At 45.0% G+C, this 19,097-nt stretch overlaps 2 protein-coding genes across 8 annotated transcripts in view; both read right to left on the bottom strand.

Moving 5' to 3' along the window:
• syngap1b (synaptic Ras GTPase activating protein 1b) overlaps positions 1 to 1,278 on the bottom strand; it is an 81,701-nt gene extending 80,423 nt beyond the window's left edge. For all 5 annotated transcript variants that reach the window (XM_086112656.1, XM_086112657.1, XM_086112660.1 and 2 more), the window contains exon 1: positions 939 to 1,278. In XM_086112656.1, coding sequence (XP_085968782.1) covers positions 939 to 960 — 22 coding nt within the window. In that variant the 5' untranslated portion in view covers positions 961 to 1,278. The remainder of the gene's footprint in view (positions 1 to 938) is intronic.
• Positions 1,279 to 2,855: 1,577 nt separating this feature from the next.
• On the bottom strand, positions 2,856 to 17,010 carry phf1 (PHD finger protein 1). 3 transcript variants are annotated; one of them, XM_086114203.1, is made up of 16 exons: positions 16,875 to 17,010; positions 16,591 to 16,738; positions 16,106 to 16,184; positions 15,912 to 15,993; positions 14,720 to 14,806; positions 13,122 to 13,216; positions 12,555 to 12,703; positions 12,368 to 12,463; positions 11,245 to 11,313; positions 11,033 to 11,156; positions 9,787 to 9,854; positions 9,295 to 9,426; positions 8,901 to 8,979; positions 7,639 to 7,754; positions 6,073 to 6,141; positions 2,856 to 5,919 (listed from the first exon to the last, which is right to left on the bottom strand). In XM_086114203.1, exons 3-16 carry the CDS (start codon positions 16,181 to 16,183, stop codon positions 5,637 to 5,639), a joined length of 1,527 nt encoding a protein of 508 aa, XP_085970329.1. In that variant the 5' UTR covers position 16,184; positions 16,591 to 16,738; positions 16,875 to 17,010; the 3' UTR covers positions 2,856 to 5,636. The 3 variants fall into 3 exon arrangements, with proteins under 3 accessions (XP_085970329.1, XP_085970330.1, XP_085970332.1); XM_086114204.1 differs by having other exon boundaries at positions 16,591 to 16,734; positions 16,875 to 16,969; XM_086114206.1 differs by lacking the exons at positions 16,591 to 16,738; positions 16,875 to 17,010 and having other exon boundaries at positions 16,106 to 16,582.
• Between the last annotated feature and the right edge of the window lie 2,087 nt (positions 17,011 to 19,097).

Here is a 19,097-nt window from a genome sequence, read left to right as displayed (position 1 = left end):
ACTGATCGATTATCAAACTAAATGACAACTATTTTGATTATCCATTACAGGCCTCCTTGAACTGAAAATTTTTGAAATCGATTATTCAACCACTTCCCCCCATTAATGAATCAAATAAGTGGATTTTAAAAAATGACTGCAGTAAAGTTTGCTGCTAAATCACTTTTTTTTCCAATTATTGTTTGATTGTTGCTTTTTTGGCATCGTTTGATGAGAGAGTGCTGTTATACTCGCTAACTACCCGAACTACTTCTTGGCGGCTGATTGATGCCAAGGATGGGTAACTAGTTAGCTTTGTTCGACTAAGCTCATTTACAGCTTGGTCGTACTATGCAATATTTTCTAAACAGATTAAACTGACTATTTTTTTCCTCCATAAATGGATAATGATTCCGTTTGTCGAAGAATCGACAAGAATATTCAATGTATTCCAAAGTAAAAGTGAATTTTTGCAAATGTCTCATTTAGGGAAAAAAAACACAAAGGTATTGGGACTGCTTTCATGGAGGACGACATCAACTTTTGAGGTAATGAAAAGTAATACTTCTACTTATTCCTAGAAGTAATAAGTACTTCTAGGAACACGACGGAATGTCATTGAGGGAGGATTAGTGGACCCAGCAGCACTTGAACGCATCATCACTACTAGGCTACAAATGCCGCATGGGACCCACGCTGCGTTTTGGCGCGCGCGCGCGCGCACGTACGCGTGGATGCACGCACCTGTCGGCTAGGCTGGTGCGTTCAAACGCATATGGATGGCATGTCAGCCAGAGCCCATGAACAAACGGAGAGGAAGGAGGAGGAGGAAGGGACGGGAAAGGAAGGGAAGGGAGGATGGGCAAAATACAGGACGCAGAGGGTGACAACATGAAGCTGCATGATTGTCCACAGCAATAAAAGAAGAGGAAGAATGAAAGATAGAAAGCCAACCGTACCTTGGATAGGAACATAGGACATGTTCCAACGGCATTGAATGGAGGTTGCGGCAGGTCTCGGCGTTCCGGAAAGCAAACACTGTACTAAAAAAAAAAGGAAGAAAAAAATGCAGAAATGAAATGAATCTAAAGGAAAATCACGGGCGGCGTACTCCTTCCTATGGGAGCCGATGATGATGGTGAAGATGCCAATAGTCCGCCGTTATCACCATCGGCATCCTAATAAGCATCATGATAATCACAACAAAAATAACAATAATGATAATAAAAATGATAATGATAACAATCCACCGCCGCTTTGTTAAAGCGCGCGTGGTTCCCTCCCGGTGCATCAAGAGGAGGCAGGATGCACAAACGTGCGTGTGAGTGAATGTGTGTGTAAGGGAGGTGGGGGGGGGGGGGTGAGGGGGCATGAGTGGGTGAGAGAGAGAGAGCGCTAACTGTCGTTATGAGGAAACCCACTGCAGTTGCAGACAGAACACGCCCCACGGTGTTTTGATTGGTTGCTGCATCCAGGCGCGGAAGGGCAGCAAACCCCCAGTGACCACGTGACTGTGCCGATGGGTGATACATTTCACGGTTTAACGTGATACATTTCAAGTTTTAATGCGATACATTTCACATTTTAACGTTTTACCATGGTAATTTCCCGTGAAATTTTGATGTATGACTGGTGCATTTAGCAAAACAAAAAGTCATGTCATACCTGGATGCACCAGCCAATCATACAGCAGTGGCGCGTGTCCCACAGCCAATCATTTTACAGCGGGGCATGTCCTGCCTAGATTTCTCGTGGATTCCGACTAACGCAGTCAACTGCGCATGGGCAGGGATTTAAAAGCGGTTGCCCGCGAAGGAGCGTCGACTGTAACCAACAAAATGTGAACAAGCTTCCCGTTGTGCCACTGTAAACACAGCCAGCCATGGGGCTTGGTCTTTGTCATCTCTGAAGGGCGAGCTAACCTGATGAGAAAGATAGTACTTTCTCTCTTGTGGAGAGGAGCTCATAAGCGCCTCCAGTTGGGCTGCCGTGACATTCAAACAATGGCATTGTTTCGTGTAAGGAGCCTACTCTAAGGCACTTTCCTCTTCTTAAACTTAGTTTTGTCGGTTGGTAAACAAACTCGAGGTATTTTTCCATGTGCGGGCAACGAAAAGCTTCAAAGAAGTGAAAACAGTTAGCACTATTAATTCTTGCCTCCTTTTGGGTGCCTGACGGAAAACCGGATGTGCATCTGACGGAAGAAACTGAAGAGCTAAAATGGCGTTCTTTTCTTTGAGGTGAGACAAGCACAAAATGTCATTTGATTGGCAACTGTCTTTTCTTTAAATTGGATCTGTTATGTGTGTATAAATAGAGAGAGCTATCCAAATAGAGAAGAGACAGATAGATGGTGCGTGTGTGTCATCAAAGAGGGAACGAAAATGCTGCATCGAGCTTTTGTTGAAGAATTGTCGCCACTTAGTGGTAAAAAGTAGCCACAGCACATTTCACAATGTAGGTTGAACTCAAAAAGAGCGTGTGTGTGTGTGTGTGTGTACATTCTCTCTGTCTCTCTCTCTCTCTCTCTCTCTCTTCATATATACAGTATATATAAAGTAACCAAAGAAAGGAGCAACTACGATCATCCAGTAACTTTGGCTTGGTGCCATATTCGGTGAAGAGTTTACCCCCCTCAGAAAGAAGCAGCCAGCGGCCTACGAAACCTTCTCTAAACCCAGATCTGTCGGTGCAACCCCAAACAAACAAATGTTGATGGCAAATACTGTAAATTGGACGAATCGTAAGGGCCTCCCTCTCGCTTCCGGATTGTATTGACAATCGTCGTAAATACGCTGCCAGTGGCTGGCAGCACCTCCACGCTCATCTCCCCACAACACCCCAAAAAACACACAAAAAAATGACGGCTCTCAATATCCGGGAAGATGTGCGTCTTTATTCCCTCCCTCCTCCTTTTGAGAGAACAACCTAAAACAAGCACTTGACAGGTACAAACATAGCATTAGAAAACACACTAAAGTACATTACACACCGTCGCAACCCCCACCCCTTTTGCGTCCCTAATACAAAGCTACAAACTCACTTCAGGGGCTGAAAAGTGTGAAGCAGTCTCCTGCGTTGGCACAACAGAAAACAACTTATACATTGTTTGTCTCCTCTGATGCAACTTGCCAAACTCAAATAAACAATCATTGCATGTGCCGTATCAAACACAGTGCTTTTGTAGAAAATAGAAACTCTGAAACTTTTCACCCACACTATTCTCATGACAAACATTGAAATAATTTAACATTTAAAAAAAAAAACTGCCCCCTTCCCTTTGTGACATGCAAAAAATAGACAGTCCTTGATTGAATACTGAAGGTTCCAATTGTCTGTTTTGCAACAGAAACTTCAGCAACACCACAAAAGTGTGGCAGCAATCTTTTGCGTCAGATTTCAGCGTTTTGTCGACCAAATTTGCAAAATGGACTGCAGCAGTGTCAAGTAATTTCCTGAAAACCGAAATATTTGTTGTCCATTTGGAATGTCAAGAGGTTTGTTTGTCTTATATCGCAAGGCGATCTGATTGGTCCAACCCAAAGAACGATTTTGCAACTACAGGAGAAATACAACAGCAGTATAATGTGGCTGCGTAATTATAATAATAATAATAAAAGACACATACATACATACGTTGGATTAAATGTAAACGTATGACAAAAAATGTATCAAATATTAGTTAAGCAAGCTACAATCTCTTCAGGAAATAATCCAATGAGAGGACTATTTGTCCACCTCCAGGTGACTTGTTTTATTTTTAGCAGGCAGGTCCTCAGTTTACGAAATTTGGAGGTCTGGCATGGTGCGGCATGAACTCGTGTGATGAGCGGCGAAAAAATACGTCACCAACTTCCTTTTTCTCACTGAAGTTGTTTTTTTTAGGGCTGCCAAAGATTTGAATAATCGATGAATCTTTTAATTGTCTTATTTTTCTCAATTAATCTATGAATCAGATAAAAAGTAAACATTTCCATCCTTTTAGTCAATACCAAGAAATGATTTAAAATTGACAGTGCAGAGAGGGCACAAACATCACTTGATTGTGATTCAATGACTGGTTTGGTCTTTGACATTCATCAGAAAATCGGTCAAAATGTTGAGCACTGTTTTCCAAAATAAAAGCAGACCGGGTTCAACATTAACGATGGCCCGATGACTTGGGGCCACCACTTAACTGGACTGAACGTGTCTGTACAGATTTCACCTTGTAATGTGCTGAAATCAACATGTTCTTGCTTATCTAATAGTGTATATTTTGAGTTGGATTCACTTCAGTTAATCACATTCCATCGCCCCCATTCGGTGCGCATCGTACACGACGTACTCTGGTAGATTTTGGCCACCGAGGCTACAGCTTCACTATTCCATCCACAGGTATGTCTATAGGCTACATGTCATTCCGAATTTGCTGAAGTATTGTTTTGAATCACAATATCAAGTGGCTGCCTTGATTGCCCACTGACGCTGTGTACTCGCATGCATTTTGATCATGAAGACTGTCCAACTCCGCCGTACCATATCGGGAAAAAAATCGAACCATTCTTGAATCGGATTGCACCGAGATATTCTTTTTTTTTTAAATAGGAGAGTCACAGCCCTCGCATTTACACCAGTTGCGACTTGTCAAACTTGTGTTCCCAACGGACGCCGGCGCGTTCCCTTGTTGCCGTGGAAAATTGCAACCCCCCTCCGCCTGAGCTGAGCTCTTCCGTGGCCGACCTAATGAAAACTTGGTGCTGGTGACTCCATATCACCCAGAGGTGCCTTGAGATACGAGTGACCCGGCTGAGCCGTTGATCGCATCGTTGTATTCATTCATTTCTTTTCTTTGCCATGAGCAAAAACCTTTAATGTGTCTTTTCAAGAGTCTAGTTAGTTTTATGTTTACAACAAATACAAAATGCCATAGACGGGCCAATGGATGTTGGAATACAAACGGTGGCGTAACAAAAATAATGAACACTTGTGTGGTTTGGTTTTGAAGTGTGAGCAGAAACTTGACTTTGACTGTGAAACGAAACAAAAAGCAAAGAGTGAATAACATGTTGTTAAAACAACCACATGACTGCATGCAAGGAGAATGGTGGCCTGAAAGCAAACACAGAATGGGAAACGCCATAGAGAGGCTAGCGGCTAGCATTGATGTGGTGGTTTTAACACCCTTGAAGCAATGAATATATATGAAGCAATACATGTAGACAGATAATAGCAATATGCGCGGGCATACGTTCTTTATCCTTTGCAAAGAATGACTAATATTTCAGAATTTCTATCTATTTGTACACATTGGATTTTTAGAGGGTGGGGTGGGGGCAGCTGGCACCTGATTCAAGTCTGAAAGATGGTTTGAGATAGTGTTTGGTGTCAATAGCGTCGTCACAGCGTAAATTCAATTCATAGCTCAAGGCACCACTGTACAAGAAAGGACGAATCAGCTTTTGACGTATTTGTAGCCGTTTTGTAAAGCTTGAAAGTGGAGCTGCCCGCTTGCCGCGCCGTCAGCGGCTGGGCTGAAGGAGCCTCGATCTCCAAAAGGCAAGAGTACAAACATCCCAGGAACGCATGAGGACATAGGACCGACCCAAGCGGCAGCAACCCGCTGCATTTTGCCGCCTTTTCTGCCTCTTTCGTGCCTTTCACTCAGTGCGTGGAGTTCAGTACAAGCCCACGTTGTCCCACTCCACGAGGTACTGCACCTTCCCATCCGGCGTCACGCGTCTGGCCAGGATTCTCACCGCCTCGCCTCCGCTCCAACTCCTGGGAAGCCGGCCGTCTTCCGTCCCGTCGCCGCCCCCGCCGAGCGCGTCTGCCTGCGGGTACGGCGGCAAGTCGTGTAGCAGGATGGCCTCCGCTTGCTTATGTCCCGGCTGCAGGTGCTGGCCCGAGGTCAGCTGGTACGGGAAGCAGGGCGGGGCTACTCGGCAGCTTTCGTCCATGCTGGGGGAGGAGTCAATTATTATTATGTTAATTATTGATTAATCTCTAGATTTTTATAATTAATTGATGAATACGATTCCCCCAATAATCGATGACTAAAATAGTTGCGACAGTGCGACATTGCATAATCATAGTGCCGAAAAGAGCAAAGACCTGTTGCAGGAATGGAGACCTCGGGAGAGTGCCGTGTGGTAGAGTGCGTACATCCGCTTCGGCGGAGAACTGCAAAGGAAAAGCAGCGTTTTTGTCATTTTTATTTTCATCGCTATTTTAGCAGTCATCAATAATACACGGATTTAATGCTCTTCGCAGTCAGACCAGGGTCTGGTTGTGATTTCCAGTGAGTAACGAGGGGCCATTGTACCACGTTCTTCACTTTTGGTTTACACGCCGAACATTTAGTTACATTTTTGAATGTTGACAGTTGATAATTTTGGAAGAAATTTTACTTTGACCTTTAAAACGTGATCAACATAAAAAATGAATTTATAATAAAATGGAGTGTTAATCATTAAAAATATATATCTGATTCATGTTAAAAAAAATTCTAAATAATCCAGCAATAAATATTAAAAAGTGAGTCGTACTTATTTCGCGACCATGCTGAAAAAATTGACGGCAGTGGGTGACCTGATTTGCACTATGCAATTTATTGGAAACAGACTGGCTTTCACTGGATGTTTTATTTCTGTGTTCATTTGTCTTGTTTTTTTGCATACTTATTTGTACAATTATTGAAAATATCAATGGCATTGTGTCCAAATTTCTGAATTGATGAACTGTATGTTCCTTTCAAAGGTTTTTCACTTCAAACTTGAGCAACTGGACTTCAGTGATCTCAATTCATCATTAGTACCGCGTGACTCACTCTCAAGGACACCGCGAGAACCAAGACAATGGCACGGAAAATCCGACTGAACCCCCCCTCACCCTGCCCACCACCTCTTCCAGCTACTCCCTTCAGGTAAGCGCGATTTAAACCATGCACACCAAAACCAGCAGACATTCAAACAGCTTTCTGCCCTCTCGCCATTAAATCCCTAAACAGTAACTGAAATCTATTGTGACTTTTTGCATTTCTGCACACCCATGTGGCACAGTATTACCGCACTGATCATTGGAGCTCCAGCTCTCTACATACTTGACCAATTGTCATTGATCAATATTCCACAGCACCCGACACTTAAAAAGGGGTCAAGGACTTTCTGCACAACTGCACACTTAAAGTTGTACTGCAATCGCTGCTACTGGTAACTTAAAATGATCTGCACCAACTAGTATTGCATTGCACCATTGATGGCTTTATCTCTGCTCGATGACTCTGCACATTGTCGCACAGCTGTCATTGGGTGCTACTACTGCACAATGGTACCCTGACATTATGGAAAGTCTTTCTATATGTCATGTCTTTGTTTATCGTAGTTGCTTGTTACTGCAGACTTGGCCAATAAAGATGACGGATGAGCATTTTTTTTCCCCCTTCTCGGCTCAATTTCAATTTGCTCTTGTCTGACTTTGAAACTGTACTTGACTTACACAATCGGCCTTTGCAGCAATCCCTTCAAAACTTGCCAAGGAAAAGTGCCTACGTAAGGTTTGGATTTATATTTTCGAACCAGTGACATGATCCCAGTTTGTACAGTCCGGCACCAAACGGGTCAAGTGACACTTCAACCCTCCCGTGACCGCAAAAAAAAAACGTGATAAAAGGTGCGTCACCTCAGGTGGACTTCCTCCTCGGGCTTGGCAGGGGCGTACAGGCTGTCCCCTCCCATGTAGCCGTGGCAACATGGCAGCAGCTCGATGGGGTTGGACGAAACCGGGGCCGGACAAGCCTGGACATGACAGACAAAGCATGATCGCGACTCCTCCTCAACATCATCTTTAGCTTTCAACTAAATTCGTAGACAGTCAACCCTCATTGATCATTTTTTACTTCTCTCGTCTTTCATCGGTGACGCCCAGCAATGCAGTTAACGACACGTTTGTAAAAATAGAAGAGCCCAACACGCGTGGCATCGTCGGTGCCAACTGCCGGGAATCGGCTGCAACTGATGAGCGGGATATTGGCGGCCCACTTTGAAATGATACATCTGATGTCGCTGTGGACTTGAAAGCAGAGGTGTGTCGCCATAAACGTGATCAAAAACGCTGACCTACATTTAACGCCAACAATTTGGTGGTTGTCTTATCGCCCGTTGTCTATTGCAGTGGTTCTCAAACTTTTTACACCAAGCAGCACCTAAAAAAAATACTTGGACCATAATGAGCAACCATAAAAAAAATATAAAAAAACACTGGCTTGGTTCGCCTACAGTAAGTGTGCATCCAATATTCAACAAGGATTTCCTTTGCAACAATCAAAGATAGTTTTTGTTGAGATGCGGTCTACTTCTCGCCTAAATCCGAGTTTACTTCCTGGTGGCATTTCCAAATATGGGCATGGTGGCACTCAGGCGCCGTCGTCCATGTGCGGCTGCCAAGTGCGGTATATCCTCAAACAGGATAATTCATCAATCCTAAAGCACTGGCAACCAAAATTAACATCGCAAGTACCGCCGGCAAAAGTTGTGAACGTCACATGACCAAAACCCAGAACACAGGTTCGCGGCAGATTCCCTGTGTATGATGCAAGTTGAACAACGTTTCAAGTTCTGGCTCAGACTATCTTGGCCTCGACCTGCAGTTTACACAGAAAACGTGCCACGCCTTCCTCCTGAAAAACCAAATGTATTTGTCTCTAGCAGTAAACGCTTGATGAATACAAATGTCCACAGCGGTCAATCACTCGCCTCTCTGGTGAGTCTGATGTATTTTATTCTGTCATGTCATTCGATAAATATTCAGTGTGAACTTGTCCTGCGTTTTGAACGCAGCGTCAAGCATGAGCCACGGCGGGAGGCGGCGAGCCGCACGCCTAGACTGCAAAACGAGCGGCGCCGGACTGATTGACGGCTTATTTGGACAGCACGGGCACTGACCTGCGTCTCCATGATGCGGCGCTTTGATTTGCGTGACTCGGGTCCGGACAGCCTCCTCTGGCACGGCAGTGACAGCGGGCTGAAACGCAAACACACCAAATCAAAAAAACATCAACACACACATTCATTACTATGCTAATGAGATGTAGACAGGCCTCGAGGGAGAAGAAAAAAAAAAGACATTTTCCCATTTTGGGTGTAAATCACCCAAGCATGAAGATGAGATGCGGATTGACAATTTCTTTTCACAGAGCCTCTCATTGAGGGCGGGATTGACATCCAACGTTTTCAGAGTTACCAATGGCGCACAGTGAACAAGAAAGATCACTATGAGCCCATTTTAAAATCATAATCAGGCAGATTGAAAAATTGCTCTTAGTTTTGAGACGCTGACCTTCTGCGGTGGGAGATGTTGATGGGCGGCTCGGTGATGAGGGGCGACGAATCCGACGACAGTGGAGGCGGGGCTCGAACCTGAAGCCCAAAAAGACACTTCTTCTTTTTGATTTCTTTCCCAGAGACAAACCTGTTTCAAAAAAAAACAAAAAAACACGTTAGTTTGCCAAAGTGAGCCTGCTCCTCTTTAGGCACATGAAATGTACTTATAGCTGCAGAGAGAAACATGTTGCGATGGCATTTGTCATTATAGCGCAAGAAATTTGGGAGGGTAAAGATCGCGGGCAAATTCAGTGCTTTGGAACTCGTTGACTGGATGAAAATATCCAATTTGGGTGTGGAAGATGACGAATGTGTCATCGCTGTCTTGATTCTATTGTGCGAATCAAATAATTGATTACCCAAATCATTCTTCGTTGCAACCCCAATAATCGATTTATTGTCAAATGATAATCCAATGATTTCAGAGTTTCATTTGTCGGCATCTCACCGGTCCTTTTGGGAGTTGAGTGCGTTGAGGAGGTTGTGGCATCGCTCTTGCCTCGGCGTGTCTGAGAGCTGCGCAAACAAGAATCAAACCCTTAATGCAGGCAAAATTTAAAAATAAAAAAGCAGATGCTTGTAAAAATGTGTTTTAAACTCTTTCCAAGTTGTAAATAGTTATTGTCGCGATTCCCCAAGCACTACATGTAAGTCCCAATTTGGTCTCTTCAGTGTAGTACCGCCTTGTGCCACAACATGCCCGGCAGCACTGAGCTTTTCTGAGTGACATGCAGCATAATTAGAAGCGACGAGAAGAAGCACTGCCCCCACTTTGCCGAGAGAAAATGTCTGTGATTGTTGTCTGCTTTGTTTGCAACATTCATGTGCATGGGTTCGCCTGTCTATGGCATTTCAAATACCCGAATACAGTATTAGTAATGAACGACATGGTTTGGTTGAGCATTTTGGTAACGGCCAGTTTTACAGTTAATGTGAAAGGGAAGTGACAATGTGTATGTTGCTTGGTTTTTGAGTCAGTCGGGTTTGTACTTTGCTTTGAAGGCGCTAAGGGATACGTCCTGTGGTTTGAAGCTCCCAGCTAGGTATGATCTCGGTTTTCGGATTATGGTTGGTTATGTGCTTTTGGGTTTAAGGTCCCGATTAGCTATGGTACTGGGTTTTTTTTGTTTTGTTTTTTTTTGGCCACTCTTCACTACATCCCTTGGTTTAAAGGCAAGGGGAGGCCGCTTTATTTATATCGCACATTTCATACACAAGGTAACTCAATGTGCTTCACAAAATTAAAAGTATAAAATGTGAAAGCATTTGATAACAAGAAAGTTCAAGACATTTAAAACCAAAATAAAATGTACCTTTTGAAAAGATTCTGTTTGTGTACATAATACATACATAATATGTTTTCGGGTCCCAATCAAACCTAATCACGCCGATTCGTTTTTGGGATGGTCACGTACGTTCGGACATTCGTAAATGGGCGATTCACTGTCGTGGTAAAAAGGTAGAAAACAGCGGTCATTTTGTTTTATTGATTCCTCCCAAACTAAATGAACAAATGGCTCTTTTTTGTCTGTTTTAGCTGATGTCAATTTGGCACTTTTCTAAATGCTGTGAATTAGATTTTAGTCAGTTAATGGGCTTCAAATGTCCATTGCAAAAATAAATAAATAAATAAAGTGCCTGCAGCATTTCGCACAATTTCATCATGCTGCTTTTAAGTGGAGGATTCACAGTACCGCGCCCAGGAGCAACGAGTCCCAGTTCTCGTTGGTGAAGGACAAGATTTCATGGTCGAAATCAAAGTACTTCCTCTTGCAGCACAGGGACAGGTGGTAGAGCACCAAGTGGGCCAAGTCCACCCTGCAATGCAAATAAAGAAAGGAGATGAGCTGCTTCGTATCCTGCAAGGTTGACCAGACTGTCAAGTCATCAAATGTTCCACCATCACCAAGTCATGGGAAGTCTTTTGACGGTTTCTGGTCCTTTATTACACACTGAGCACTGGAACTGATAAAACCTGAAACAAATGCAAAGACAACAATCAATTCTGCTTTACAACAAGGACAAAAATTACAAAAAGGCAAATGTCCCAACTGACACGCTCCACATACAAAAACAAATTTGCCCGATAAGGAAAATTGCTCAACGGTCATGTCAATCCAATCTCGACTTTGATTTTGCGCTTCCTGTTTCGACGTGACATTTTCCATTCCTCTCAAACTACTCCAATGCGCATCTTTGCACAATGAAGCGCCGTACGGCAGGGCTTCTCACCGTAGCAGAAAACAACCGGTCATGGAATGGCTGTTCAACCTACGCGTGGCCACTCTCACTACAGATGAACACCATCACCTCTCTCAAGTCGCTGCTGGTTTTCTTCTATTTCAACGATCTAGCGGCTGACCCTGGATCTCAGTTGACATGGCAACAACATTGTGTTGCATCAGTCCTTCTATCAGCTGAAGGTCATGTTGTGGGGGGGTGGGGGGGGGGGTTTGCAAATGAAACACGCATCACATACGTGAACATGTTTACTATTCCTCATGAGAACTCAGGCTTCCGTCTTCCTCCATCACCTGCCAGGCAGTTGTCACCGCTAAACGCCAGCGCGCCTTCTCTCGCCTTTTCTTTGACTGTCAATCAAAAGGCGACGACAAGCACGACTCCCCCGATAGCTCGGGTAATAACGGCGTGTCAAGGCGGGTGTTAAACCCAGCTGGCTAATGACAATCCCAACTTCATGCATACGTTTTATGAGGCGCCAACGATGCAACCTGCCTGCGCCATTGGTAACTCTGAAAACGTTGGATGTCAATCCTGCCTTTCTGTTCTCTGAATGTGAAAGGGGGCCGAGTGATCATTGAAGCAGAGCCCGTTGAGAAAACTGGGGGGAAGGGCTGGCATGATTAGTGTTGCCGTCGTCGTTTCCACCGTAGTTTGGATGTGTCAAGTGTGAGTCGTTTATTCAATCATTTCGGGGTATTGTTAGCTCTGTTGCTAGCCTACTATCGCGTGCAAAGTCGCGATCGACAGGACAGGCGGAAGGAAGGCCCCAATTCCAGCGCACTTGCCTGTCCCCGTAGAGGAGAGGCTTGGTGAGACATTGGGTGCAGGCCTCGTGGAACCACTGGCCACAGCTGGCACACTGAAGCATCTTCAGGTTCCACCTACGCACCAGCAAAAAAAACCCAAAACATTCAGTTAGTTACGTTGTCCATGAGACTTCTGCGCACGTTTGAAGCCTTTGGTCTCGCTCACTCTCCAGGTCCGGCGCAGTAGCAGTAACACTGCTGCTGATTGGACAGATGCTGCGGGTCCCAGTCCAGCGAGGTCAGCTGATAGGGCAGCCGCAGTTTCATGAAGTGCATCAGGCGGGCAAAGCGGCCTCGTTTGATGGCACCGCCTCTCTGGGGGGAGGGGAGGAATTTGACAATGGGGCTTTAGTGGGCAGGTGTGAATTTTCCCGTATCTGTACTTTACTTGGGTACTTTTTTTTTTTTAACCAATTTTTACTTGTATTCCCAGTGTACTGTACAGTAAAAAAAATGTGAACAAAGAGTTGTGCACCATGAAACAGTGAGGGACGACTGTCGTAATCATAACAGTGTTTTTTTTTATTGTGATGATGGTCATAAATAGCTACCATTTATCATAAGAGCTGTTTCTAATATTTTGTCCCTGTCATGGAGCAAAATAAGGCAACCAAAGCAGTAAAGACAGTCTGGAAAATCCTCAAGCGTGAGCTTGTTTTGTTTTGTTTTGTTCTTCCATAGTATGCGACGGGCTTTGTGCAGGTGTAGCCAAGTGTGAGATGAGCGTTCCGACCTTGGTTGCGACGGCAAAGACGCACTGGCGACATATCCAGGATTCGCTGTCGGCTTCGGGCTCGATGCTGGGCGTGTGGCACTCGGCGTGGTAACCTGAGGCGGGAGGCCTTTCATTGGCGTTTTGTCTGAGCGGCAATAATGGCACAGCGGCTGGTTTCCAGGTTTAGCGCCGCGCCATGCCGCATCCCTTTATGAGACTATTTGTGTCCTGGGAGCAGCAGGTCTATTTATCAGCTCATTCCTGCGCACACCCTCGCTGACAGTTGTCTTGTTTGTCAGATGGCAAAATCTCAGCTTGTTTCCTGCCTTTGAATTCTGATGCTCAGTGTCCTATGGCTAGTTACCTCTTTACATCTCCTTGTTGTGCTCCAGTAACACACGTACGATTCGAGTTGCAACAATTCATTGATTCGTCGACAGCTAAACGATTATCACATTCATCCCCAAATCTTTTGCTCATCGTTTTAGAGACATTGCTGAATTCTAAATTGTCCAAATACTCAGAAATGTCAGCCTCTCAGTGAAAAATCTTTTGCTTTTAAAGCAGACTTATTATCTCTGTGTTTGCGCCAATTGAAACTTTTGCAAACAGCTCGTCTGTGAAATGCAAGCTTTGACATCACTGCCATGACGAACAGACACCACCAGATGGCGGCAATGCGTCATTTTGGATCTGAGCTCAGCTTGATGATGATGAATGATCATGAGGGAGAAAAATGGTTGGAAGTTGGACAAATTTGACACATTATAAAACGAGGACGTGTTGCAGTGGTGAACAGAAAGTGTGTACGGTGATTGTGAGGGGGGGGGGGGGGGGATAAGACGGCATAAAAAAATAAAATAAATAAAACGACCGACATTCCAATCGACCCATGTGGTAAATCAGCTTCCCTCATGGCAAGTTTTTTGCAGTCGGTCTGTAAATATCGCAAAATACAATTGAAATATCAATCCAAATGCTCCAAAACAGCGACACTTACGTTTTGGGTGTCTTTCTCACGTTTTCTTTTGTGTTTGTGTATCTCAATGTGCAGTCTGTGTATGTCTGTGTCTTGGCTTTTATTTTGCTGTCTAAAGTTCGGTTGCGTTGCAAAAGGGAATCTCTTTTCAACTCCATAAAGAAGGGTTAAAAAAGGAATAAAATAAAAATGCCAATTAATTGGTTAGTAATGACTGTATGTATTGTTACCCTTTGTATTATTTCCATCTTCACCCCTGGCTCGACTTTGCCACATTCAATATGGCGACGACACACATCCATTTCTGTTCTTGTATCGAATGTCTATGCTTCGGAACTGCAACCATTTTTCTTGAAAGCAGTCGGGCGATGCATGATGGGTATTGGGCAAAGCGCCACCATCAATCACGCGTCAATCAAGATTCTGGCTCGCCACCTCGTATCTTTCACAGCTAATGTTTTTTCCCCCTAAATATGTCATTGGCTTCCCTTCCAGTCACAATGGCGGGGTTGCTGTGGCGGAGTTGCGGGGGGTTGCACATAGATCATTTATGACAGCACCTTGTTTATTTTCCTTTCCGCGTCAGCTCTTCAAGGTCGGTGCGGGAGGAAGTGTGTGATGAGGTGCTCCTCCTTACCGTGGCGGCATTTCAGACAATTTACGAGGGGTTCTTTAAGAGGCGGGGCCTCGCAGATACAGCAAACTTCTTCCACGCCTGCTGCAACTAGACAAGAAGAAGAAGCATAGGGATAAAATAAGAGGGGCAACAAATTAATCAGCAACTAATTTCTTATCAAGATATTTGATGGACAGCACGGTAGGCGACTGGTTAGCACGTCGGCCTCACAGTGCAGAGGATTCCGGCTCCGGCCTCCCTGTGTGGAGTTTGCATGTTCTCCCCATGCCTGTGTGGGTTTTCTCCGGGTGCTTCGGTTTCCTCCCATATTCCAAAAACATGTGTGGCAGGTTAATGGAACACTCTAAATTGTCCCGATGTGTGCGTGTGTGAGTGTTTTTTTACTTTTGTATTCCTTATGCAGGAATAAGTTATGTTTTCGGATGTTTTAGTTCTGCAAAATGTAAAGTGACATTCCACATGATTGCACAGTATAAGAACTGAAATCAAATGGAATTGTGAGCTTCTTGACAATATGCGATAACAAAGGCTGCTGCGTTCATAATGCAGGTCAATCCCGATTTATTTTACTCGTTTTTGTCTGTCAATATGAGCAGGACAAATCACTTTTTTTTTTTCAAATCCGACCTATGTGCACATAAACGGGATATTTATCCAATGCGACTGCAGTCTGGATGCTTTCATGCAACCTATTTGCCATCAAAAGTCACAACCGTTGGACAAAAGTGAGGTAGCACACGAAGGAGCAAAAAACAAGAATGTTTTCTGCGCCCCCTTCTAGTTTAAAGACGATATTCTGATGATTATTGCGTTGGTGTAATAAGAACGAAGCAGATGAATCCCTCTGTTTTCATCCGCCTCATGGCGTGCGCTGCAATTTTGCCATTATGTACAGTGTGCTCCGCTGTCGACTGAAATTGACATCTGCATGCCCTTGGGCTCGAATTACCAATGTCACCGTTCACCTCTTAGGTCACGTGATGTTCACAATGCGAGCCCGAGGGCACGTTGACGTCAACTTCAGCTGACAGGTGCAATACAAAATGGATGGATGAATTCATCCGCTCCATTCCTACACCAGAAGGGCTTTCCACTTGTGGAGGCACACAGAACATATTCTTGCATATGAAATTTTGGACTCGATTTCCCCTTTAAGCAACGGAGAGCTGAGACTGTAAAGAGTTTTCCTTACACGAATGGATGTCTTTTCTGAGGACCCAGAACTCAGAGTTGTCTTCGAATCTGACCAGGCAGCATTGCTTGACGCCGTCTACCTGAGGTCGGTCGGTTGGGGGAGGGAGGGAGGCAGGGAGGGAGGACAGTGATTGACACCAAGCTGCAGCCTTCAAGTGGCAAAAAAAAAGAAGAAGAAGAAAAAGCACTTACCCGCTTGACGTTGCCCAGGTAGAGGAGCCCATCGCTCCATCTGGCCAGCACATCGTCCCCCTCGCTCACTCTCCCCATCCTTAGTCCACCGACACACGCACGCGAGCGCACACACGCGCACACACGCACGCGCGCGTACACACACGGAGAAATGTGAGAACGGAAAATGGGATTTATGCGCTCAACACTTGGATGACGAGAGGATATGGCCGGGAGGAAGACGAGAAAGAGGAAAAGGAAGGTGTTTACCCCCCGCCCCCCACCCCCTTCCGCTTTCCTTTCTCCTGGCTGGTTACGTCGTCAGTGGGGTTAAACGCCTCCTTTCTCCCTTCGCCTTTTTTTTGGGGGGTGGTGGGGAGGGGGGGGGGCTTAACGTGAACAACAAGACACGATGAGCACACAAGCAAGCGAGCGAGACGAAGTCAAAGCACCGCATGACGACTGCTGCGGCCGGTTCACTTTGACCAGCAGCAAAACTTGCCTACCTTCTGTAAAGTCCAACTCCTTCCGTCCGATTTCCTGCCGTCCTTCCTTCCTTCCCGTCGGGGTCACGCCGATTCGCGGCCAGGCTGCGAGTGCATCATCCTCATCATCATCCTCATCCTCATCATCACCTTCTTCACCGCTGGCTGCCTGTGCATGCGTGCAAGTGTCAGTCAGGAGGAAGAGGAGGAAGAGCGAGTAAGAAGCCAGCACGCGTCCTCCGCCGCCGTGCTTTCTTGCTCTTCTCGTTTTTGGTTTTGTTTAGGTTTGTTTTGGGTTTTTTTACCTCAACGTTACCGAACTGCCTTTGCCGTTTTATTCTGAGCGACCGCCAGCGTATATCAAGCCGCCAGAGACGCCATCTTCATCCTCCTCCCTCGCTCTCTGTCTCTCTCCGAGCGACTTGTTGTGACGCAGACATAAAACACGGAGATAGAGAGGGAGGCAGATACAGATAGAGGAGGGAGGCTGCTGGGTGACGGATGGATGGAGCCCCAAATTGGGGGATGATGATGATGGGGGAGGGCGGGGGGGGGGTTGGCACGCGGCCAGCGTGCTACCTCTAAACGGTCAATTAAGCGGCCAATTAGGGAGCCTTGAAACACCTCGTTAATTGCTGAGGCTGGCTGGAAATTTGGGCTGCAGGGCTGCCCCCCAGCCACTGACATCACCAGTATTTGTCTCCTATGGGTAGTACACCTGAACTACATCGGAGGGAAAAAAACGCACGTTGCTGCCTTAACCTTTTACTGTTTAGGTCAAGTCGGGCAGCAATTAAAAATAGCCCCAATGACATTCAAGCTCTCACTGTGGGAACGTGTATTCATACAGTTACACAATGGGGCAAAGTGAACTTAACTCCGGTGCAGATTCACCTTCGTTCATTCTACCATATCGCCACCGAGGTAAAACATTAAAAAAAGTCACAGGTGCTACAAAGTTCATATACACTGAGGATGTTCCATGTCAAATTTGAGCTACGTACTGAAATGAAACGTAGATTTGGTAGTGTGTTAAATCAGGGAAATAAGTGGGAGTCCACCTCAAGTTGTTTTTATGGCAGTGGTTCTCAAAACTTTGCCATAAAGTACTGCCTAAAACATTACTTTTAAAAATACAGTAGCATCGAAGGCCTAAGTCTTCATTCAAAGAAAAAAAGACAGGTTTTATTGTTGTTGTTGTAAGCAGGCCATGAAGCTCCATCTCACCCGACAGGTTTTCAATGGGGTTGAGGTCTGGGCTACTGAGATGGCGATGGGAGGGGCTAGATTCTGTGTCTGGGCAACTTCTTGTACAACTTTCAGTCTGAGAGTATGCTTCTGCAATGAATATGGAATTCATATGAAGGCACCGAACACATCTTAGCCATGGCTGACTATCATTGTGGAGGGGCGCTGTATGTGCCTTGTCTCAACGAAGGCTGGGAAACAATTACTATCCGGATGTTCAAAATGGGCCCAGAACATATTAGATCTCTCGTGTGCAGTGAACAAGAACGATCATCTGCAAAAGTGTTCAATTGCTCCCAAACTCCTGGAATGGAAAGTCTACTCACACAGACACATCAGCTGCTCTGGTTTACGTCCGCTGGATTCTATCATCTGTGTTCAAGCATCTGTATTAGTCATGCCAGTCAGCAAGAACCCTGCCTGCCCGCCTGGCAGAGTGTGTGTGTGTGTGTGTGTGTGTGTGTGTGTGTGTGTGTGTGTGTGTGTGTGTGTGTGTGTGTGTGTGTGTGTGTGTGTGTGTGTGTGTGCGTCGTGCGTGTCTTTCAAAATGGCCCCCGGCTGCCAGCACTTTCTCTCGTGGTGGTCTTTCTCCTGCAATACAAAAAGAGTCCACCATGAGGGGTGCATAACAAGTGAGCAAAATATTGCTCAGTTTGCGTTGATTGACGCGCTCAAAAAATGATTAAAAATACATTATGGGTATTATAGTCACTGTTTTTTATTCTTTGACTTAATCAACACATCACCTGACACGCGTCACACATTTTGCGCGTTTGCCTGGCGCTAATTATCACATTTGCATGAATGCATACACACTCGATTGTAAAATAGACATACTGACCACGAGTCCATCGTGCTGCTCCGTTTTTAAGTGTATGAAAACAAATGTCATATTAGAACCCAGAACCTTTTTACTGTGAGGAACTCCTATTGCACTGTGTTACCTAGTCTTTTTAATGTCCCTTTTGTTGTGTTTTTTTTCTCCACAGAAAAGGCCAGGGGAGCTAGAAAATAATCCATGTGAGATTTGAACCAAGAATCTTTCAACCGTGAGCCTCTCTCTCAACATGCTTACCTCGAGCACACCATGTCATTTTTTTTCATTATTTCTTTCAAAACGAATGTGTTTTTTGAGCGGGGAAGAAACCCAAAGTGAGATCAATTCATTGGAACCACTTGAGTCGAACGCTTTTTTTGGTCTTTTTCTGCTGGAGGAAGCCAGAGTAGAAGTCTTTAAAAAAAAAATTCGATCTTGAAATTGAGCGCGCGTTGTTGAAGAT

Source organism: Hippocampus guttulatus, chromosome 6 (genome assembly GCF_054856545.1).
Source record: "Hippocampus guttulatus isolate MCC_2025c chromosome 6, RoL_Hgut_1.0, whole genome shotgun sequence".
NCBI lineage: Eukaryota > Metazoa > Chordata > Actinopteri > Syngnathiformes > Syngnathidae > Hippocampus > Hippocampus guttulatus.
Note: the sequence above shows the minus strand (reverse complement) of the source record. Positions and strands in the feature narration are given on the sequence as shown.

Bases quoted from the DNA above. Each gene is read 5' to 3' on its own strand.
- phf1 (XM_086114203.1), bottom strand. From the start codon at position 16,183: ATGGGGAGAGTGAGCGAGGGGGACGATGTGCTGGCCAGATGGAGCGAT. The intron at 15,994-16,105 runs GTAAGTGCTTTT...GACCGACCTCAG, and splicing joins ACCTGGGCAACGTCAAGCGG to GTAGACGGCGTCAAGCAATG. The intron at 14,807-15,911 runs GTAAGGAAAACT...CTTCTTGTCTAG, and splicing joins CAGAAAAGACATCCATTCGT to TTGCAGCAGGCGTGGAAGAA.